This window comes from Chaetodon trifascialis, chromosome 7 (assembly GCF_039877785.1).
Source record: "Chaetodon trifascialis isolate fChaTrf1 chromosome 7, fChaTrf1.hap1, whole genome shotgun sequence".
Lineage (NCBI taxonomy): Eukaryota > Metazoa > Chordata > Actinopteri > Chaetodontiformes > Chaetodontidae > Chaetodon > Chaetodon trifascialis.
The window spans coordinates 13183735-13207743 of record NC_092062.1 but is presented as its reverse complement, the minus strand read 5'-3'; the positions used below and the strand labels follow the sequence as shown (position 1 = coordinate 13207743).

General features: G+C 42.8%; 2 protein-coding genes and 1 non-coding gene across 3 annotated transcripts in view; 2 read left to right on the top strand and 1 right to left on the bottom strand.

Annotated features, from left to right (window-relative positions):
• LOC139334036 (A disintegrin and metalloproteinase with thrombospondin motifs 16) overlaps positions 1-9368 on the top strand; it is a 50120-nt gene extending 40752 nt beyond the window's left edge. Inside the window, exons 19-24 of the mRNA XM_070966775.1 lie at positions 7071-7275; positions 8063-8257; positions 8409-8465; positions 8692-8907; positions 8996-9143; positions 9253-9368. Of these exons, the coding sequence (XP_070822876.1) occupies positions 7071-7275; positions 8063-8257; positions 8409-8465; positions 8692-8907; positions 8996-9143; positions 9253-9368 (937 nt within the window). The remainder of the gene's footprint in view (positions 1-7070; positions 7276-8062; positions 8258-8408; positions 8466-8691; positions 8908-8995; positions 9144-9252) is intronic.
• Positions 9369-13504: 4136 nt separating this feature from the next.
• trnae-cuc (transfer RNA glutamic acid (anticodon CUC)) lies at positions 13505-13576 on the bottom strand. The gene has a single exon. It is a non-coding gene; the product is annotated as a tRNA-Glu (tRNA).
• A 481-nt stretch (positions 13577-14057) lies between these two features.
• On the top strand, positions 14058-23403 carry ice1 (KIAA0947-like (H. sapiens)). Its single transcript, XM_070966921.1, has 20 exons — positions 14058-14291; positions 14479-14537; positions 14949-15060; positions 15194-15270; positions 15357-15394; positions 15493-15575; positions 15685-15761; positions 15901-15938; positions 16047-16129; positions 16227-16263; positions 16643-16729; positions 16901-17265; positions 17445-18761; positions 18816-19982; positions 20157-20319; positions 20518-20678; positions 20963-21153; positions 21284-21384; positions 21489-21587; positions 22709-23403. Exons 1-20 carry the CDS (start codon positions 14202-14204, stop codon positions 22888-22890), a joined length of 4527 nt encoding a protein of 1508 aa, XP_070823022.1. The 5' UTR covers positions 14058-14201; the 3' UTR covers positions 22891-23403.
• The last annotated feature ends 606 nt before the right edge of the window (positions 23404-24009 follow it).

Genomic DNA, 24009 nt, shown 5'->3' with positions numbered 1-24009 from the left:
ATGTACACTCTTAGCAACGGTCTGAAATATCAGCCAAATTCTTGCAAATGAAGTGGACACTGCTGACAAGTTGTGCCTTGATTTATGAGCAGAGAGGGGTTTAGCTGAGACAATGACCTCATTTTGGTCAGTGTTGCACAGGGATGTCCAGAAATTTTCTGTTGTTGAAGGTCCAACTGTGACTTTGTCCCCTGCATGTAAAAATGTTTTGTTATGCTGTGGCCAAGCCAAGCCAATTAAAGCATGTTTAGAGCGCTCATTATTTCTCGATATTAGATGGCCGTGGCAGAGACTTGCCTTTTTGCATCTTTGTTCCTGGACATCAGTGCCTCTGATGTTATGACTCACTTTCTGTTAGTGTTTGCTAAATGTCTGAATGCAGCTTTGAGTATCTCTGGTGTTTGAGATTCAGTGGTGCAGGTTTTGTTGTATTTGGGTTTAGCTTGTGCTCTTATACATATAAAGTATACATAGAATAACATACAGGATATGCACAGTCATTGCTGTGTGATGCTGTTGTTGTTGCCATCATGTTGGCAAGAGCAGACACACACACACACACACACACACACACACACACACACACACACACACACACACACACACACACACACACACATAGAAAGAAAGAAGACATGGCAGGGTGGGAGAGGAACAGTGGTGGTGTCTGATTACTGTGAAGCTCACTCCCACCCAAACTCTCACCCTCTCATCAAGACTCCCAAGAAACAATTTTAAGTGTCTCCACTACACCCCACCCAATGAACACTGCAGCCCAAATCCTAAAACTGCAACCAAATCTGTTAAAGTGACATTGATGCACACATTTCCAGAAGTATATTCGTATTCAGCCTCTTTCTCCCTCTCTTTTATTCTGGATCACTTTCTCCCCTCTTGCCTATGAAGTCATCTCTCTCTTAACCTGTGCCCCAACACCTGCTGAAGAAAAACCCTTCTGTTTCACACAGATTTTCTCAGGGATACAGTATTATACAGGGCACCAATGTTATGTAATCGGCACTGAAATCATGGAATTCCAGTTACATTACCATTTATCTCATGTTTTATAGTAACCAACAGCTGCTCTAGAGGGGACTTTCCTGTGCATGAAAGTGTCAGCGCCTTAATATTTCCTTCTAGCTCCCTTTGTGTGTGTCTCCGTTTTGGAACAGGTATCCTAGGAAAATCCTGCATGATGACCACAGAACTGTCTGGTATTCACTGACATAAACTAGTGATCGTGTTGACAGAAAATATTTATATATATATATATAAAGTCCTCAGAAAAGGAAGCTGTGTCCTCCAGGGCTTTGTTAGGTCAGACATTTGAAGTTATAAAGGCATGTTCATTGTGTCATCATGTGCAGTAATGTGCTGTACGGTATATTTCTGCTTTGTTTTCACTCATATTGGTGCTGTTGATCGCAGTGCACCGCTGCCAGCTTTACATATACTCCCAGACAGGCTGAAAACATCTGCACTCGCACTGTTGTGAGTCCACCAAATGTTATGTTAGGATGGCTACCATTGTACTCCACCTACAGTCGATATTATTCACTACAGGGCTGAACCGGGGTAATTACTGTTGCTAAGATCAGTAAAGTAAACACATTTAACTCATGGGAAGCTTCACCACTGATGAAATGTTGCTTTATGTAAATACATAAGCTCTGTGGTCAGAGGGTCAAGAATCGTGAATGCGGTTTGTTGCACATGCAGAAGGGTTAAAAATGTCAATGCAAGGTCCATCTTACTTGTTTCTGAAGCTTGTGGCCTCCTCAGCAGATGGAGTTGCTCAGTGGTCATGGAGACGGTTTAGTTGTTGTCACATAAGTGTTGCTGCACTGCATTCATTGCAGACAGAGTCATCGTTAATACTATTAGTTCCACCTGAGCTGACCCCTGCTATGACACATCAAATTGTCTGCTGTGCAAAAGGTCTGTGAATCATCTGATTGAATTTTAGAACAATAACAAAACAAGAGCAAGATTATCAAGACTCGGGTTAGAAGGGCTGATTCAGAGAGCAAAACGACGTGTGGACAGACTCACGGAACAAAAAGAAGCCTGCATGTTCCTGATATTGCTATTTCAATCAAATGTAACTAGGCTGTATTTGGTTCTAGTTTCCCCAATATTGTTACAGGTTCGACAAATATGCAATCAATTTACTCTTTTTTTCAGCCTCCACAGGGGTCATGACAGAAAAAGTTTGGGAACCAGTGGAATACAGCAGATCATTGTGACAACTTTTAGGAACCATTAATAATAATAAAACATAACAGCTAAAAAAAGAGTCATCCATAGTTTTAATAACTCATTTAATGTAAAATGTCAGTTGCATATTGAAACAAGACTTACCTAATGGTCTCCACTGTGTTTGAGAAAATCAGATAACACGAAGGGACACATTACTAAATATACATACAGTATGTATGAGAATCAAATTCATGTGTTATGTTTCTGTGCCACGCTTTGGGGGGAAAATTTGATTACGTTCCTGTTGGTAAAAGGATCGTAGCGCAGTCTGAACATTTCAGGAGAGTTGAGGACATACATCAAGGAGGACATGAGGAAACTCTTGCTCACAATGTTTGTGGGTTTAAGTCAAACAATTCAAGCTTTATCTGCACGTTTACCGCATGTGATCACACTAGCATTATCTGGTGGCCCGAGACAGTGACTGTTTCAATTCCAGCTCTCAGCCAGTACTTAACTGCTTACTCATCCCTCAGGATACTGTAGGTACAACAGGCGCTTCATTTTTCCCCTGCCTCTACACACACACACACACACACACACACACACACACACACACACACACACACACACACACACACACAGGTGTTGCAGCCTTTTGTCTCTGTCTGTCTGTCTACCTCTTTTTTCCCCTGTCTCTCTCTCACAGACTGAGGCATAGGTGAAGCCTTTGAGGTTACCTGTTTACACACACACACACACACACACACACACACACACACACACACACACACACACACACACACACTGCACAAAAGCTTAGGCTTGGCTGCAAGACCTCCACTGCAGTGTCCATTATCTGGGTGGTTTCAGGCTCTTCTTCGGATGTCTTTTCTCTCTGAGCTGTCCAACCCAGTCCTGACATACGCGCGTGCATGCACGCATGCACACACACATACACACACTGACACCACCAAGCAGCCAGCGAGGGATAGCTGTCATTCAAACTTTGCTGTGCTCAGGTCACAGCACTTCCAGTCTCTCAACAGGGATTTGTGGCGCTGTGGCTTTAGGACAAGCGCTCTGTCTGCTTGTTTGTCTGTCTCACTGTCTGTATCTTTTAAAAGTCCTTTCTAAATATGCTCTCACTCTCCAACACAGCAGCTCCCCTCCTCCCTCGTGGCTATCTTAGATGTTGATGCTCCTCTTTGATATTTCTTCCCACTTTGCTTTTTCTTCTCTCTCTTTCTCTCTTACTTTCTCTCTCACACATTCCACCACTTCTTAAGTCACACACACACCGCCCCTATCAGCATTTACTCACTAATGGATTTGTGTGTTTGCGCTGAGTTGAGGAAGCAGTGATAATAGTGGCAGTAAAGTAATCTCAGAACTGTTTACCCTCATCTCTATCTCCTTCATTATCTACAGCTTGGGCTGCTTAAGTGTACCTGTGTTTATGTATGCGCGCGCGTGCGCGCGCGTGTGTGTGTGTGTGTGTGTGTGTGTGTGTGTGTGTGTGTGTGTGTGTGTGTGTGTGTGTGTGTGTGTGTGTGTGTGTGTGTGTGTGTGCGTGTGTGTGTGTGTAAGCACGGGAAGAACCAGGCATTGGAAAGAGACTTAAAGGGCTACTTTGCTGTTTCCATGTTTTGCATTCAGTAATATTTAACAGATTTTCAGTGTTTGAGTTCATTATATATGTATGTGGAGGTTTTTGGGAAGTGATGCTTAAACAACTATGAATGATTGCATTCATTTAAAAAAATCACTTACATCTCTTCTGCATTATTAATTGTCAATATCCAGATTTTTACTCAATTACTTTTCAGGCAGATGACTGTTATGTGATGGTTGTCATCACTTTGTAAATTCTGTGGGTTCAAGACCCGTCGGGCTTTGTAACAGCATATTGCCAGACTTCAAATTTTAATTCAAACATTAAAAGCAACAGAGTTCTCATGTAACAGCATAAAAATTGCACAGTAATGAGATCCGGCAATCTATCTGTTTCCTATTGGTTTCAGTCTAAACCTCCAGCCTGCATTTACATGCATTTACACAGTTATTTGCAGTATTGTAGTGCAGTGTATACAGATCTCGCATTTCATATTTCATGTTTGGAGCATGCATATAATACAGTTACAATGTTGTTGTAGTGTCTGATGATCATATGAAGTTGAGTATCCTACCAAAACTGCCTTCACTTGAACCTTTGTCCAGTGCGTGGTATAGTATAGAGCCTTTTTTTCTGAATTGAACTGATTGTCCTCGTGTGTGCATATGTTTAGTTTTTTCACTGAGCATCTGGACAACTGTTTCAAAGTGTTTGTGGGCCCTCCTCGTGCATAAACTGTGAGTGGAGACAAAACATGTGCTGGACCAACCAAAACATGCATGCTAGACAAGACAAGCTGACTGTGGTCATCAGTCCGTCTCTGCAGGTCATACTATTCTGAGGCCCGGCCGTTATTTCATTTTGCTGCGTCTGCACCCAGCAAGTTGGACTGGACAAGCATTTACATCATGGAAAAAGGTCTCCGATGCCCGCTCACATTTAGAGCATGATATCATTCTGTCTCACTGTGTAGACGTACACTGATATAAGCAGAGAAACACCCACATGCTGAAATATACACATGAAAGCTCACGCACACAAGCGCACACAGACACACAGCCGTAAACACTGGTTAGAGGTTATTTAATGCCCCTGGTGAGCATCCAGACCTCATCATTTTGACCGCAGAGGCTATCTGACACTCTGTCCACGGGATTCCTGATCCCCTGCGCTTCTGTCCAGAGAGTGTGATGCTTACTCATCGTCCAGTAACACTTTGAAATAAAAGCCAAGGCAGAGATCAGACGGTGGTCTATAACTTGATATGACTTTAATCAGTATATCATGCCCACAGCCATGCCAGTGAGTTCACTGAGGTGATAGATGCATGGCTTCACTATTAATTAAAGCTCTAATATATCACCTTCATCATCCAGCACATTAAACCTTTTTTTCCCCACTGTAGGTCAGATGACTATATTTTACTTTGCAGAGACTCATATCCGAGATGTGACGAAGTGATGTAGGAGAGCCAAAATAAGCTAGTATGATGTCATCCTGGAGCAAGTTGGTAAATGTTCTTACATAATAAATCCACGAGATCAGCTAACCATTACGAGCTTGTGTGTTACGTCGTAAAAATCCCATACGCTATAGGTATTGAAATATTTATGGAGCAACACAAATTAAGAAATACGAGATTGTATTGAATGTCTCTCTTGAAGCCAACAGTGCAAGCGTCATGTGTCCAAATCAGCTCTAAGAATTCTTTTAGTTGATCTTCTGCTCGCATCTATTTATGTATTAAATAACACCACGAGGATTTAGCTCCTATTTCTGCGCCAAGGCCCAATAAATATCCTGTCGGCGTGTTAAATGTGTTACATGTATGTGTTGATCACTCGGTTAAATGTTTAAAGTAAACAGCTGAACAGAAATTTTCATCCCTACATCCCTCCTTCAAATCTTTCCTTTGATGATACGACAGTGTGTATCTTCCCCTCGATGAGCCATAACATATATAAGACCAGATGGACTTTCTCCGTCCGTACTTATTTAGATTTGTTAGTGTGTGTATAATGCCTTTTAGAGCTATACTCTTCTCATCCTCCTTTATACAGCATTCCAAACATGTGATGCACCAAATTATTGCAAATAAAGTTTATACTTCTAATATATACAACGCCATGTGCCGACAGCGATGTTTTTGCGTTGTTTGGGGTAGATCTTAGGAGGCTGGGTGGGTACATTGGGGTGAATTTAGGGAGAGGATGATAGAGTGTGTGACGAAGGATTGGGCTGACTGCACCTTGAGTTTTGGGTCACTTAGGACAGATGCAAAGTAGCTTGGAGGAAGAGAGAAGGAAGAGGAGGCTTGAGGAATTAGGCGACTCAGACATGTGGCGTTCAGTGTTGCAGTGTTGGAAAAAATGCTCCACAGCATAACATGAAGTGCACTGTCCTAAACAGAGCACTCATCAGGGTCAGAGGATGTCTAAGCTGCACTGATTATGGAATAATAATACTTAATTATTAGGATGCTTATTATATATATATATATATATATATATATATATATATATATATATATAAAGTCTTTTTTCTGTGTTAGCCAACATACATATAACAGTGTGCAGTACAAAAGGAGGTAATTATGAAAGAAATATGTGCGGTGATGTTTAGTTTTAGTGGTGATGAGGGCCTGAGTTTTAACAGGGAGGGGGTTTAAACCTCTGCAGTGAGGTTTAAGTTACAGTTTCAAAGCCCGGTATTTCAACTGTTCTGACTTGCTCTGAAACCAGTCAGCCATGAACAAATGTCTTAACACCCTATAGAGTTAGGCCTGCAGCGCTCCAGCATGTCTGAGGTCAGCGATACATGAAGGCTGGAGTTAAGTCACAGAGACGGATATTCCTGTTTTCATCTTTGTATTTATGACTCACGTTATCGATATTGTCTGCCAAGGAGTTCTCGAGGAAAATGTGTTCTGCTACTGAGAATGGAGACAGATACATGTTTCAAATGAGTTAAGAGCTATTTAAGCTTTTGCTACGCTTACAGTAAGTTCTCAGTTTTACAGTCTTTTGAAGCATCTGAAGAAGAATAAGCTGCAGAGGCCACTGGAGAAGAGAAATGTGTGTGTGTGTGTGTGTGTGTGTGTGTGTGTGTGTGTGTGTGTGTGTGTGTGAGGGGGTCTTCTGCAATTGCTATCATTGTGCAGTTATCATGTCATTCATGGATTCCCGCAGGCCTGTCTGAATAAGTGATTGAGGAGCTGTCTGTGTTGACTCAGCGGCCTTGTGCTGTGTTGTCCCAGCTGGTCTGTCGGAGAGTGGGGGGTGTGCAGCCGGAGCTGTGGAGGAGGGGAGCAGACGCGGCAGGTTCAGTGTGTGCAGAGAACCAGCCAGACCAACGTAGACGCCCTGGCTGACTCTCGCTGTACCCAGCCCACCCCGGCCAGGAGGCAAGCCTGCGGCACACACAGCTGCCCACCAGTTTGGACTGCTGGGCTGTGGTCACAGGTGAGCACGTGTGAAAGTGATCTGCCACCGGTGTGTAAGAATGAGACTGTTCAGCAGGCTTACACAGATGGAAGTCGTGCAGGCTGCTGTAGTTGTTAACCACAGAAGGGAAAAACACTTCAGAGTTGCACTTTCGCCATTCAGCCTAAAGAGCTTTACACACTGTGTTGTGAAGTGAACCTAAGCATTGATGGCTTCACCACATTTTATATCGCTGATCTCAGTGGCTTGAAACTATGAACGCACCCACTGAGACTGCACGTTTTGTTCTGTGTCCAATTCCTATACATTGTGCGTGATGACTTGTCTCGCCGTTAAACCTTTTTAACTGCCATTTTGCCCCAAATGTTCCTAACTACCTGCCACAAGCGGTGTCCAGTTTACTTCCTGTGTCAGGGTGTAGTGTGTCACAGCCCCAAGTTTTTGATTTGGGCTGTGCTGTAAAATGTATGCATAGGATCAGAATGAATGCTGGGGGAATTTTTGGACTGCCTCAAGGGAAATATTAAGGAAGTAAAGCACAATACGTCACTGTGTGGAGTGATTATATAGTAGCCAAGCTGAAACGCTGTCTTGGCTTGTTAAGATCTTCAGCCTGTGATATTTTTTGCTATGCTAACGTCATCATGCCAATTAATTTTAACAAATCCTGTAGAAATATGGGTCTGAAAGATGATGGCTGTAGTACAATTGTATGAGACAAAATGACCCAATTTAGCCAATATTCATTAACAATACTGTGGTGTGATTCAGTAGCATCATTATCACGTTTCTGTTCGTTTGGCAGTGTTCTCGCAAGTGTGGCAACGGCTTGAGGAAGAGGACGGTGTTGTGTACGAGTGCCAACCCAGGCGCCCAGACGCACACACTGCCAGACAGCTTGTGTGCAGGCCTGCCGAAACCCACCAGTCAAGAATCGTGCTTCATCAAACGCTGCCAGAAACAGCGCAAAGTCCAGTGGTTTGTCTCCACGTGGCAAGAGGTGATTCAAGAGCAGTTGTAAAGTTGTATAAAAATTTAAATAAATATAGCTACAGTAATGTGAAATGTTTTTTTTTTTTTCTTTTTTAGCTCATATATATAAGTTTCACTCGGCATTAATTCTCTGTGTCTTTGCCTCTTCCATTGTCCAGTGCTCGGTAACTTGTGGTCGTGGCTATCAGGCGCGCTTCATCAAGTGTGCAGAGAAGGTGTGTGTCATATGTGTTGTTTTCTCAAATATGACAAAGTGTTGATTCTCAATTATTAAATGAGTAACTTTAAACATTCATTGTGACTCTTCACTTCAAATCCACATTTTTCATAATTTAGTTTTCCATTTTTTTCTTTGGATTATATTGGAAAGAATAGTTTTCTTGCGGATGTTATGTTACACAACGGCATCTTGCAGCTGACGTGAATATTTCTATTGTACAGGACACTGCAGGGAAATACAGAGAGCTTGCTGCCAAGAAGTGCCACCATGTCCCCAAGCCCACTGTAGATCTGCAGAGGCCCTGCATGGTGGCCGAGTGCCCCATCCGCACTACCCCACCAGTCCACCGATGGAGCACGTACCATCGCACCTATCCACCTCAACCCCTCCCTCACCCTCCGCCTCGAGCAGAATGGCACTCATCTCCTTGGTCTCAGGTACGTTATCTTAGCACTGAATATGTTACATGTGTTTCGTGGCATTCATAGAGTCCATCATCAAGGCTCTGTTCTTTGTGCTCTACAGTGCACGGTGACATGTGGAGGAGGAGTGCAGGCCAGGACGGTCCAGTGTCTGCTTCAAGGGAAGCCGTCTCCTGGCTGTGCCCTCCATCTTAAACCCTCAATGTCGCAGGCCTGCAATACCAACTTCTGCCCACAACCTGAGAAGAAAGGTGCTCACGCTCGAACATGATTTAGTACTGCCTCAATGCTTTGATGTTAAAACTGAGCCAGTTGTCTGTCAGATATAAACAAGCTCATGACTTTGTTCTTTTTCCACAGACCTTGCGTGTCGGGATTACTTCAACTGGTGCTACCTGGTGCCCCAACATGGAGTCTGCAACCACAAGTTCTATGGCAAGCAGTGCTGCCAGTCCTGTTCAAATTCAAACCTATAATCACACGGAGTGACTCTGTGACAAAGGCAGATAGGTCGTTAGCTAGACAACAGACCATATTCGACGTCCATGCTTGAAAAGACTGTGTTTTTGCTTTAAGCGTGTGGCGAGCACTGAAAAACTAATGACATTTCAATGGAAGTGCGAGAGAGTTGCAGTGCCCTTTATCTTCCCTGCGATGCCGGACATCTGGATACAAGAACTTGATGCTGACAGCACTACAGAGGAATGTGATCAGGACAGTACAAATAAAGGAGAGAATTAAAAGGAGGAACTAGCAAAATGGGAATCTTGATTAAAGCGAATAGGACTGACATGTCCAAAAGAAACTGAAAACCTGAAAACTCCCAGCTTTATTTATCTTCTATATGTGACTGAACAGATCTGTACCCAGGACACCCAACATCCCCCAGTCAACCAGAGGCCATTGATGGCAAGCCAACAGAGAAAAAATGGATGACTGTGCTACAGTACTTGATCAATTGGAAATCTGTGGTCTGATCATGAAAAGGGATGTTTCAAAGAAACAAGAAAACATAATGTTACTCTAAAGCTTGATTAAAAAAAAAAAAAGGCTGGGAAGAATCAAAGAGGACTTCCTCGATAGCTGGACAATATCAGGAAGCTTGGTGCTGTCATGTAAAAGAAGAAAGGAACACATGAGAGACCTTTTCTCAGGCTGTGTGAACTAACTTTGATGCTCAGTGGTGCAACAACATTGTCTTCTGTCACCAAATCAATGTGAAATCCTCAAGTTTCAGGAAAGAACAAATGAATTGTGTGACTTATGTACATTTTTGTTTGTTTTATTTATTGGCTTTACGATACAGCATTGCTGGAAGACTGTATTAATAAGCAGTATAAATGTGTCCTTTTATTACTCCACCCTTAGCCCATTACCTTTATATTTTGTATTATGATTCATAAGATTTTATGCTGACAAAATGCACCTTTTTTTATTCAAAACATTTATTTTATTTTTGAAGAAGAAAAAAATCTGTGGTGTCAAAAGCCCAACTCAGCAACAATGATTGATGATCATTTACAACAGCCGTCGAGTGGAAACAAAGGCTATGAGCATGCCCTTTGAAGAGTCACTGCTCCATTTTTCCATGACTTTGTCCAACATTATTACACAAGTCGTATCGCATGCATTGATATGGCCCAAAAATAATGCATTACATATCGGTCATGGTTTACAAGCAATTACAGATGATGCTGTTTCACTGTGACATTTACAGTGTAAATGAAATAACAATAAACAAATGTGTGTCATGTCAGCATCTCAGCTGTGGCATGAGTCCTTATTTCATTCTTTTCAGCTGTCAGGTTGAGTGAATTTGATCTCACCAGCTTCCAAACTTCATTATATGTACCCTTCTTGCACTGTCCTCTCGTTCTCCTGAGATGCCCAGTCGCTGTTCTCAAGTTAAGCGTTAAGGCATGACAGGCCAATGTGATATTGAGGTATACAAGTTAAACATGATCTGTTTGCTGGAAAGACAAACACTTTCTTTTATATTGTCCATTTAGTTTAGATTCCTGGATTGAATCATCTTCAGCAATTCTTTTGAGACCATTTAACTGTGGCACCGCATCACAGATTAGCATTATATGTCTTATTGTAACCTGATGAAACAAAAAGAAATGACCCTGCAGCTTAATTCTAAGCTCTAGCCCTCAGTCTGCAAAGGAGTGCAGCACACAAGCCAGCACCCTGGCTAACAGCAATGCCAATGTGGTATTATCCATTTCAACACCTATGACATATTGTGTCTGGGCTTTGCTCTTTCGTCATTTCTCAACAAGTCAAGGAGACACAGATGCCCAAAACAAAATCCCCATTGTCATAATCCCCGGAGCTGAGCCCTAAGGCCTCCAGGGAGAGAGTCGGAGAGGAGAGAAGAAGAGTAGAAAGAGAAAAAAGGGAGGGGGGAGGCCATCTATGTATTTGGTGCTGTCATAGAAAAATGCCGTGAGAAATAGAGGGAGTGAGCCAGAGGGAGAGGTGGGTAAAGAGAGAGAAAGGGGGTTTTCCTCAGTGTCAACCACCTCTCTGATGTTGATTTATAGTTGGTCAGCTGTGGGCACTGCGCTACTCATGCTTTTGTGTGTGTGTAGAAACTGTAATGCTGAATAAATGTAGGCCAGGGTAGCAGTGTTTCTGGGTTTTTTTTTCTTTACAAACAACTGTCTGCAAGGCGTTCACAGATGCAAAACTCTTTTATTAATTAGTGTCAGTTTGCTGACAAAAGCAACACCACACACACACACACACACACACACACACACACACACACACACACACACACACACACACACACACAGAGTCAGTATACTCCAACCACCCACAAGTCTGTGGAATGTACTGTCATCAGCCGCTTTGCACACGTGTCATGTCAAAAGTCTTATTGAGAGGAGATACAAATATTCTGCTCCGTGTTCAAAAGGATGATGATCAGTGGGTTTCACCACTCTGTCAACATTAAATATTAGCCAGAAAAACACTTATATTTCTAATATTTCTATATAAACAGTGTATATAATGAAGTATCGAATGCATTCTTGTACTGTCATTACTATGACATTAAAATCTGTGTAAATCTGTTTTGAATGGCACATGTTATTGAGTACATCTGGAATTTGGTTTCCTCCTGCTGTTCAATGGTTGGCGCCTTTGAAAGTCTAAACTGCTGTAGGTGTGAATGCAAATGTGCATGCATTTTTCTATGAGTCAAAAACAATAATTTACTGCTGTAATGACTCCTACTTTGACTTTCACTTGACAGCAAATGTATTTCCACCTCACTCTGTGTAATTTGCTACAGCAGCTTAACAAAGGGGGGGAAAAAAGGAGAGGAGAAAATCCAACCACACATGAAGAAATGGATTAAGAGGATGGAGCATTTTTTTTCATACAAAGATAGCGATCAGACAAAGGTTCCCTGCAGATGACAAAGGTGATCGAGATAAATCTGGCAACATCCAAAGTGTTACCTAACTCACGTCAGATAACAGAGGAGATTATCTGTCAGAGAGAGACAGGAAGAGAGAACGCATGCCCCTTCCACTTTAAAGAAACTATGCTATCTCTGACTGCATCTGTTTGGAGAGAGTTGGCTCTTCAGCCTTGAGGCTACACTAAGAAGGTTCATCTGAAGTTACAGGGTTATTATCTTTCCAGCAGGACGCACCAGCAGAAATCTCCCAGCACCTTTACTTGCTTCCTCTCAGTTGTTGGAGTCACCGGGCAGGAGATGACCTGCAGCATCTTCTTCTCATCTCAAAAGAAGTCTCCATTTATTTATTTATTTATTTATTTATTTATTTATTTATTTATTTATTTATTTATTTATTTATTTATTTATTTATGTTAAACACTTTTCACATTCAGGGACAAAGAGGACACCAAATGGGAAACAGTTATTAAACCATTCATTCTTGTCATAGGTGTGCTTTGTGTGTGTGTGTGTGTGTGTGTGTGTGTGTGTGTGTGTGTGTGTGTGTGTGTGTGTGTGTGTGTGTGTGAGAGAGAGAGAGAGAGAGAGAGAGAGAGAGAGAGAGAGAGAGAGAGAGAGAGGACTACATACATTAGAAACGCTGCTGTTCGTTATCTGTATAACAGCGCCCTCTGCTGGCTATATATAGAAATCAGATATAGAAGGAACACAGTGTATACATTGCAGCAAAAAAATGTGAACCACTTGCTACAAATCAACTAAAGCCAATAAGGTCACTTCTCGTCTCCTTTTCCCTCTTATACAACAGTAAAATCAGAAATTTAATGACAAATGGATAGCATGGGAGTGAAGAGAGCAGCACTAGAGCCAGTAGTAACATTATATTTGTGTGAATAATATTTTGCCAGGAGAATCAAATTGTTTGCAAGATATTCAACCTTTTTCTCCTGTGTACAATTTCCAAGCATCTCTGAACTTGTTTTGCATTCGAGTGGAAAACACAAAAATTACACACCATGGTTTACTCGGCAGAGCACAACCTACAAAGGCACACACGTGCAGTCGCACGGAGCAGTGTACACAAAAAATTAATGTTGCCTGCACAAGACGATACACCTGCGTTAACTTGACGTCTACCATATAAGACAATGTCTCTTTCAGAGTATAAAAGATTTGTTCCCTGACCGGGAATCGAACCCGGGCCGCGGCGGTGAGAGCGCCGAATCCTAACCACTAGACCACCAGGGACATAGTTTAGATTTCTAATAGGCTTATTCAAGTAGATATAGTGACGTACTCATTGACTATAGTCTTGAAGCGCTAACGTCAGATTGCTAGTGAATTCAATACCTCGTTAAATGTGGTGAACTCAATAAGGCAAACAATGCCGACTACTTGCGGTGTTGTCCGGCATGTAGGATTTTGAAAACAGAACATATCATTGTGCGCACCGCCAAATTTCACGGTTTTTACACCGCCACGGGCCGGTACACACTGTGCCACTTTTGTATCAGTAACGCCCCCATGTGCCATATTGAACTGCCTGAAGCAAAATCCGAATGACCGAAAATTTCACATGTGAACCTACAAAAAAATCAAATATACAATTCCACATCTACCCTTCTCATTTTGAATTGAATAAACACCAGAAATTCAATTTGCGTGCAGCATACAGAGAAATGTTTGACTTAAAATTACCGGCATCTCACGAAACTACCCGTGTGGGGTCCTGGCTTGGGTCCTCGGTCAACGTGGGAGACGCGAAAATGTGAAGTTGTTTTGAAACTGTCTGGATTTTTTTAGTCACCGGGACATGGTCATCAGTTTATCTTGTATAAAATAACGGCTGTCGGCTTTCGGGACCTATCTTACCATGATGCCAGGGGACAATCAGGCTAAAACGGTAGCAATCGCCGCGGACGCGACGGTTGGAAACTGTCAAAACTGCTCTGTTTTGCATCAGGTCAGATCACCTCTCTGTGTCAGAAAAGTCGATTTAAAAGTGATGTTTCGTCTTTGGACACTGAACATAAACAGTCTCTGACAGTTGTGTTACAATTCATGTATTTGGTATGTCGTCAGCTTAAGAGAAAGTGATGTTAATTGTGAATTCCCTGTTTGTTTTTGTTTCTTGTCGTCTCTCATTACAGAGCCTGAACGAATATGTGTCGTCATTTCTGGCACTGAAGCAGAAGATACCGGTTTTAGAGTGAGTGTTGAGGAATGCAGATAATTACTATGGAGGCACGTCTCGCATAACGAAATTACAGTTAGTTAGCCTTGACATAAAGTTGGACAGTACAAATACACTCATTTTGATACTTACTGAAATTTCTTCGGAACACGGGGCAGGTATCAGCTGTAAGACAGCTAAGTTTAATACTCGTAAACTTTGATAGCGAGACTATTATGTGATAGCTGCAATCAAAAATCTTGGCAATATTGCACCCTTCACAGCTCCAAAAGCCCCCCAAATAGTTTTTTCTACCAAACCAAGTATCGATATTGGTGCAAACACACCTGTCGGGACATACTTGCGTTATGGGGAATAAATGCTCACAGACAGTTTTTTTTATATACTTGTTTTAACACTTTCTTGTTCGTAATATGTTTTACGCAGTGACTCAATCAGGCTTCAACAGCAGCTGGAAGAGCTGCAGATCAGATTGATTACTCTGGAGAAAAAGACAGTGGATTATGAATCTCTGCAGGCAGAACTTGAAGAAAAGAAGGTATGCTCTTTCCCTGCAGAGTCCCATTTGAAGGGTGTTTCTTCTCATATTCATATTGTCTCTTAATATGAGTGCTCAAACACAAAGTCTGATCATCTCTGAACAAGGTTCCCCAACTGGCTTATTTCTACAGGCTGCTCTTAAGGCCTATGGACAAATATCTGAAGAGATGGAAAAACTGAAGCAGGAAAGCAGAAAGACAGTGGCAGAGTAAGAGACACATATGTCATGTTTTGATATGTTATAACTGTGCAGACAATTCTAATAGTAAAATGTTAATTTTTCATATCTTTCAGGAAGAAAAAGCTTGAAGACCAGCTGAAGGATGTGAAAGGTACTTTGCATTCACATGCTATAACTTACCAGTGATGAGTGGCACAGTTTGTTAAATGTATCCCTGACCTTTTGCAAAATTGTCTGTCATACTTGTAGAGCTCACAGAAACACAGTCACTTGAAAATGCACAGCTGAAGCGGGAGAAGGCCGCGGTAGAAAATGATTTGCTGAAAACACAGGTAAGCAAAAAAGGTGTTATTGAGTCGCTTGAGTCATTTGAATTTACTGTGATCTCAGAACACAAATGTAGCTAAACTTCCTAATCTTTCTTCATTTTCACCTCTTCAGACATCTTTGAAGAAATCTCAGGAGCAAGCAGATCAGGTTGAAAAATTGATAGAGGAGAACGCCAAGACAACGAGCATGTAAGAACTGACTCTTGCCTTGGAGATGTGGTTTTGTTAAACTGGACATTGATGAGTGTCACGTGTTCTCTCTTTGTTATGAGACGTTGTACTGTGCCATCACGATTCATGGTTCATGTTTGTCTTTTCTCATCAACAGAAAGGACAACCTTGAAAATAAAGTTCAATTGCTCAAAGGTTGGTTTGAAAATTGGATTTCACACAACATAAAGAATCATTTTAGGTTCATAAGGACGTCTTCAATCTGTGTTTGTATGACAATGCTCGTTTGGTGGTTTATTTCAGGGTCAGTCTGCGAACAGGATCATCAAATATCCAAACTGACCAAGGAAAAGATCTTGCTTGAGAGAAATATTGATGACCTCCAGGTATAGTAATGACCCTTATAAATGGCTAATTGGTGGAAATAGATCGTAATGCTATTGAACTGACCTTTTTTTCTTTGTCATTTAAATTCATTTGCAGGTGAGACTGATGAAGCTGGAAAGAGAAAGGTGTAAAGGTAAACAAGTAACCGCTTCATTTACAAATACAGTGTTAAAGGAAGGCATATTTAGCTGTGTTCAGATCTAAAATTCTGCAAAATGACAACCTTTACATGTTTTTATTGGATATTTTTGTGACTTAATATTTTTATGATGAAAATTAAAGTTCAAATTGAAACAATTTCTGGATTATTTCTTGACAGATTTTAGGAGCACATCCACTCAAGCAAGTGCAGTCGAGGAGCCTAAAGTTGACAAAGGTTTGCAGCTGGCTTTATTTATTATTTATTACAGTAATTAGACAATGTAATCATGTGCTTTAACCTTAAAAGCAGATTGGTGTCATTTTCTACCTTTGCAGCATGTGATTTGTGATTGTTTGTGTCTGTTTTTCAGAAAAGTTCAGGATGCTGCTACAGAATTTGTGGGCATGTGTAGAACCTCAGCAGCAGCAGCGCTCTGCAAACCCGTTGCACTTAAATGGTGAGGCATCATCAAGGCATCTTAAGTATCTGTATATTATTACTGACATGACTCAACAAGTGTCCTCTCCTCTGAGTAACACCAGTGACTTCTGGGTTGACAGTTTTGTTTGTATTTTTTTTACAATTTGACCCGTCAACATGCGTGCAATCCTCTCTGCTGCTCTTTTAGTTTCAGAGTCCAGTTCCAAGCAAGGTCTACCCTCCTCTCCACAAAACAGACTGCACCCTCATCACACTACCGGGTCTGCTTCTGACAAGATCAGTGAATCCCACGGTTCCCCCATGCAGCCAAAAGCCTCTGATACACAGTTAAAACGCTCCCCTCATGGGCGGAAAGCCATCAAGCATCAAGCATGTCTGCAGTCAGCAAGTACCAAGAAGCAAACAGACACTCCCAAAAAGAGCCTGCGATCGTCAAAGGAGAGCAAAACTGAGCAGTCGTCTCCTGTCTCGGGCAGCTCTGAAATGTCTGTTGAGCAGATCATGGCATTGTTCAAACCAATGCTTCCCTGCATGTCGCCACTGCCAGATTTGGTGAGAATTCAGTTATGTTTCAATCAATTGTTTTGGGTTTTTTTTATTTATGTTGAAAACACAGCTTCCCCTGTTTCCATTACGTTAAGCAAAACCAAACAAAATACTGTCCGGATGGCATGTCAATGTGAATTGAATTATTCTAATCATTTAATTGTTTTCTTCTTTCTGTCTCTCAGGAAACAGAGATGGAATCTATGGAGACAGATGATGGAGAAACGAAGGACAACCCCAAACCCTCTGCTGATTCTCTTCCTCTTCAACACGAAGACTCCTTACTCATCACAACATCAGTGTCAAGCCACTGTCCCACATCTTCTGCACTACCAGCAAAGGAGAATGCGGACCTGCCAGTGGTCACAACACAGGAAGTGAAGCACGTTTCCAGTGAAAATTCCCCCCAAGTCTTGGGACAAAAGGAGTCGAGTGACGTTCCTGAAATGAAGGACAAAAGCAAAACAGATGGGGAAGAGGTGGATGATGAAAAAGACATGCAGACTGAGCAGGAGCCCACAACTGTGCACACAGTATCAGCATCATCATCCTCTTCTTCTGCATCTGTTGTGTCGTTAGCTGCTGAAAGCCAGGAGCCATCCTGCAGTGCAAACCCCAGTGGCATCTGTGAAGCTGAAAGTGCTTTACAAAAGGTGAAGGAAGATCAGTCAGAGACTGTTACACAGATGGATGTAGACACAAGCCCTGGTGTTGTTTCAGATGCCAGAGCAGTCACTCCTGATGGTGGGGAGTCACCTGGAAGAAATGATGCCACTGTAATCTCTGAGGAAGCAGGAGATGCACAGTCAGTTACTTCCTCTGTTGCCTCCACAACAGTCACTGAAGCTGTGAGAGACGCTGAGGTTGCAAATACAGAGAAAGATTCAGAAATGGGAAAAAGTCATCAGGACTCTTGTGGTTTGAGACAGGGCAGTCAAGATGTCACAGGCTCTAAGCCCCAGGAGAATAAAGGGAGTCCCAGCGAGGACGAGGACTCAGGAGAGAACCATGGTTTGTCAAGCAGCAGTGACGGCATCAGTAGTGTCTCACATGAAAATGTTGAAGAGAGGCTTGAAAATGATGCATCCATGAAACCTGTTGTGGAAGAAGATGAGAATGAAGCACAAGGAACTGCAGGAGTTGATGTTACAGCTTCTCCCTCAGAGTCAAATGGTGATAATCGACCTCCCTCTCCTCATAAGTCCACACTGTTGAAGGTGGAAGATGGTGAATCTCCTGCCAACCTGGACTCTGGTCAAGCAAATGTTGAAACTCCTTCAAAAAAGGATGTTGATATGGAGACATCGAACAGTGAAATTGTAGCAGACCATGGTCCTTCCCCTTCTGGCTCCCAAGAGACAAAAACTGTTGACTCTGAATCTGTGAAAGAAAATAGACATTCTCTCTGCAGGAGGCTGAGTCCTTCATGTCTGTTTCCCACTGTAAAATTACTGGCTTTAGAAACTCACCCAGCCCCGGAAAAACTGAGCGTCGGTTTTAAAGTTGAGCTGATTTCAACAAACAACGAACCCCTACAGCCTGTGCCAAATTTAGAGGAAGAAGGAAAGGCTGTAGTCAAAGACTTGCCTCAGGACAGCATAGACGCAAGTAACCATAAAGTGAATGAATGTAAATTGGGCGCTGTTCGTCCTAATGCCTCTTTAAAGCAGAGTGCTGCTGCCACAAATGGACAAATGGAATCGTGCACAAACGTGCTTAAAAAACAAAGGCCGCATATGATCAGAGAGGAAGAACATAGCCCAAAAGGAGGCTCAGCTACAGCTCAATCACCAGAATGCTTAGGCCAAGTTCTCTCTGAAATGGGCCCCCCACTCCCTCGTCTCCTCACCCCACTGAGCACGCCTCCGAAGGTGGGCAAATCCATCAATCCAAGGCAGGCTATTGGGAAACTCTCATTCCCCTCGCCCAAGGATAGACTGGCGTCGCCTGTCACTCCCGTCCAGGCCCACTTGACACCCAACAGTCAGCAGCTGAGTTCCTCATCTCTAAGCAGTCCACTCCTTCCAAACGGAGTCCCCTCATCGCCGCTTCAGTTCGGCTCCGCCACTCCAAAACACGCAGTGCCGGTCCCGGGTCGCCTGCCCTTGACTGCAATGAACTCTTCGCCGTCGTCTTCCTCCAGTCCATCTCAGGAAAACTCCATGAGGATTCTTGACACAATGTACCCAGAGCTCTCTGCCCATGCCCGCACTCTGAGCATTCTCAGAGGGAACGTCAGCCTCAGCATCTGCTCGTCAGAGAGCGGAACTTCACCAACAACAGCCGTCAGTCAGATGTCTGGCTTTAAAACTATAAACTCCACCTCAACGGCTTTCACCAAGACTGAGATGAGAGGAGAAAAAAGACAATCCACGAGTTTGCCCCAGCCTAAAAACAGCAAGTGTCTCAGGCTAAACAGCTGCTCTCCCACTGTCAGTCATCAGCAGTTGCCTTCCTCCTCCTCAAACAATGGAGAGGAGACCACCTCCCCCCAGACTCTGATGCTCACACAGCTCACTGATGAGGCAGTCACTCCATACAGGAAAGCTGGAGAACCTGCAGAGCAAAATCTAATCGTTAACGCTTTAAAGAAAATTGAAAACCAGTGTTTTGACCTATTGCCTGTGATCCAGAGCCACCTGCATGTTGGTAACCTGCCCAAAAAGCCAGTTTTGAGAAGCGAGGAGAAGGAGGTTATCTCTGAGATTTGCCAGAGCAGCTTGGTGAGTATACTTAATTCTGAACAACTGGTCACTTTGCATCTTTTTTCCAGTGTGAATAACAGTAAATTCTTGAGAGAAACTAGATGAAGTGTGTCATTTTCAAAGGTCTGTGTCCATGGGAAGGGAAACTGTGTGCATGTCTTCTCACTTTTCCACTTTTCTCTACATCTGAAGGCAGATGATATGATTGTCGCCATCCTGAACAAGCTTAAAGCAGAGAAAAGAGACCTCAGTACTAACTACGTGCAGGCCCTCTGCAGAGTCTACATGGGGGTCTGTAGACAGAAGAGAGACTGGGAGAAGGCGCACATCCTGGCCTACAGCATTCTCACAGAAGGTTAGCAATTTGTGTCATACTGTACGTCTTAAAGCCCTCACACCCCCCTCAATACTCCCAAACAGGTATTTTAAGACATTGTGGCTGGTGACGCCCTTTCTCTGAACTGTGAACTGTGTCTGTATTGCACCTTTGGCACCACATAAGCTCAAATTTGTTTAACGCTCTTCGTTTCTCATTGTGTTTTCCCTAATGCAGACTTCCCAGACTCTGCTAAACTGATTTTGTTCATGGTGACAACATGGCCCAGTGTCCTCTCACACAGCAGTCCTCTGTGCCAGGCAATACATGCTGTCGCCAAACTTAAAGCACAAGAAAGCCTCCTCAGCTGCCTTTCAGCATTTCTTGGTTGGGAGAAGGTGAAGTATCAGTAGAGCTTACATTCGCTGTGTCGCATATCTTATTTATCCTTTCAGCTGGAGTGACTGAGGAAAACGCTGCCATTAGATTAATTTCCTTTGATTTTGAATGCTTTTGATGTCCTTTTTGTTTCCTGCGCTGGTCTCTAAACTGCCTGACCTTCGTTGAAAGCCGGTTCATTGTCTTTATCACATCATCTCTTCTTTACCAGCTTTCTCATCTGTGCCCTCTCAAATGAAGTAGAACGAGCCCTCTAAAAGCTAATCTCCCTGTATCACTCCAGAGTCCTCCCTGTGACATTGACGAGCTGATCTCCAGAACACTGTCTGATGTTCGATCAGGGTCAAGTCTGTCTTTCACTAAACACGACCGGCACGGGGACGACCTGGGTACTGAGGCTTGGGAACATGTCTTCACTCTGCACCTCCTTTGTATGCACAAGACATGGAAGTGGACCTATGAGCATGTACTGGGGTATGTTCATTTTTCTCAACCTAAGGTGCTCAATGATGTAATTTAATCATACAAATTATGTAAAACTCTGTTACATTTAAGCACCACACATTTTAGCACCTGTGCTAATCAGTCCATTTTGGTTTGACAGCAAGGATTTGTGGCCATTAATGAACACTTGGGTGACACAGCCCAGAGGTCAACAAGTACCCGTCTCTGACGTGACCGTCGCCACTGTACTCCGACTCATCGGTCAGTAGTTTTGTTCATTTACTTTGGTATTAACCGTAACCTGAAGTGATGAGTAATTGAACTAGAGGACAGTTCAGAATTTCTTGCATTTTTGCTTTCAATAGGACGCCTCGGTCAGCTGGGAATCAAACAGAGATGTGTTTCCTCGGTGGTAACCGTCGCCAACGTCATCAACACATTTGGTCGGCAGGGACAGACTGAAGGTATGACATGAGAAACCATGGTGATACAGAATGCTTCAGCGTGGCTGGGATGTATACACAGCCTCTGTTGTGTGCTGAGGCTGCCTTTACACGTAGCAGGGTATTTTGGAAAACGGATATTTTGGCCCCTCCATTGTCAAAAATAACATTGATAAATACGCCGTCGAGCGCCATCACAGTTATGCCAAACCTATGGGCGTGAGTGTAAACATAGGTCACTCACATGACGTACAGTATTTGCAGTCGCATGTTGTGACGTTGGGCTGCACGGTGGCGCAGCAGTTAGTGCGCGTGCCTCACAGCAAGAAGGTCGCAGGTTCGAAACCCGGGTCGGCCTTTGCGTGTTCTTCCCGTGCATGCGTGGGTTCTCTCCGGCTTCCAAAAACATGCGTGGGTTCTCTCCGGCTTCCAAAAACATGCTCATTAGGTTGATTGGTGACTCTAAATTGCCCCTAGGTGTGAGTGTGAGTGTGAATGGTGTGTGTATGTGCCCTGCGATCAGCTGGTGACCGGTCCAGGGTGTACCCACCCAGTTGACAGCCGAGATAGGCTCTGGCCCCCTGCGACCCCGAAAGGGATAAGCGGCATAGAAAATGGATGTTGTGACGTTTCGGAACCTAAAACGCCGTTTAACCCTGTTCACACGCCAACACATAAGCCGTTTTCAGAAATCTCCACTTTGGCTGGAGTTTTTAAGAATGATCGTTTTGCGTGTAAACGAGAGGCCAAACCGCATGAAAACATATGCGCTTTCCCTAAGTGTAAACGTAGGCTGAGCCTTGTACGGTTTGGCCTCTCATTTACACGTTTAAACGTAGGCTCAGAGTGCTGCCAATTTCCTCCACACCTGCCTTTCATTAGTCATGATTATTGAAACACAAATCTGGTGTTTATCTTTTTCCTGCATGAATGCAATTACTTATCTGTGTGGATTTAAGCAGATTCCATCATTTACATCTCACCCTGGCGTGTTGAAGTATAATTGCCTGTTTGTATGTATTTGTCATCATTTTGCCGAATAATTTTAATTAAATATATTGCGGTGACGTGAAAGAGAAAAGGCCATGCAGCAGACTGATTTGCATTCAGAATTCTAAACTTAGCACGTCTTCTCTCCTGAGGTGTGCCATGGGAGGTGCAGTTAGCAGCCATCTACTGCATCTACGACCTGTCTCCCTGCAACCCCAAAGAAGCCCTGGAAGCCCTTGCAGGATGGAGGGGAGAGGCGACTCACAGTGTCCCTCCTGCTGTTACTAGCTGCATTAACCAGTTAGCCTCTGTCTGCAGACAGGTCAAAAGCTGAGAGACATGCATTACAAGTCCACACGGGCATACTGTGTGCATGTCAGCCTGTGCCTGTTAAAGACAGGATGACTGAAAATCCCACCGTGCACCTCATAGTTCTTTTTAACCATTCGGTCACATGAACAGTCACAAATGGGTTTTGTCCTAAAACAGGGTGTCTGTAGGCTCATCTTAAGCTGAAAGAAAGACAGTTCCACATCTTTTTTTAATGTGCACTTCTACTTTGAAACTAACAGGTCTGATTTGTAGCAAATGTTTCCTCTTTTTTTGTCTCAGAGACATAACTCCTTGTCATTTTGCTGTACTCAGGTAATGCTGTAAAATATTGCAAAACGTGTACGTGTGTGTTCTAGTTTAACTGTGGCACTGCTGTAAATGTTTCTTCCTTTGTCAGTGTTTGTAAATATGAGGTATTCATGAATATTAAGGATGCCACAGTAAATGCTTTGTACAGTCTAAAATGTCAGAGGTTATTTAATTTTTTCAAATTAAAATTTATACATATTGAGCCAAATCATGTCAGTTTTGGTGTGATCTCTTCTCACCCACCTCAATGCAAAATGTTTCGAAGCCATGAAATTGTCCTCTGGGGTTAAGAATTATATGCACTCACCTTATCTTTTCGTCTTTTAACTATGTGAGAATAAGTCATTTAGAAATCTCACTTTCTCATAAACAAACAAACAGAAGAGGCAGCTGTTTATACCTTATGACTCATATTCATTTACTACAACATCAACAGCCACATACAAATCTGGTGATAAAGGCGGAGACTAATGATCAGGCCGAATTACTACCGCTATCACGTTTCATTTGCCCGGCCTGGTCTGTGTAAAGTGGCGAGACAAGGCTGTAACACAGAAAAACTTCCGGAAATGACTTCAGAATAAAGGCATTTCTTGAACGACCCATATCATGCATAACTGATGAATAAAGTGAATAAATATTTTTGTTATCTAGTTATATTGTGGAGAGTGGGGAGTACTTACTGAAACACTTCTCAATTTGTTTGTGGTTTTGTGAGAGATTTTTTATTTGTCACACAGTATTCAATCTAAAGTGATGTCTTCATTATAAGTGAGATAATTAAATTGAATGGACATGAATTAACACACAT

What these genes read in the sequence shown, in the direction of transcription:
- ice1 (XM_070966921.1), top strand. Translation starts at nt 14,202, where the DNA reads ATGATGCCAGGGGACAATCAGGCTAAAACGGTAGCAATCGCCGCGGAC. An exon ending in CCAGCTGAAGGATGTGAAAG is followed by an intron (nt 15,395 to 15,492) that starts GTACTTTGCATT and finishes TCATACTTGTAG; the next exon opens with AGCTCACAGAAACACAGTCA. An exon ending in ATGATTTGCTGAAAACACAG is followed by an intron (nt 15,576 to 15,684) that starts GTAAGCAAAAAA and finishes TCACCTCTTCAG; the next exon opens with ACATCTTTGAAGAAATCTCA.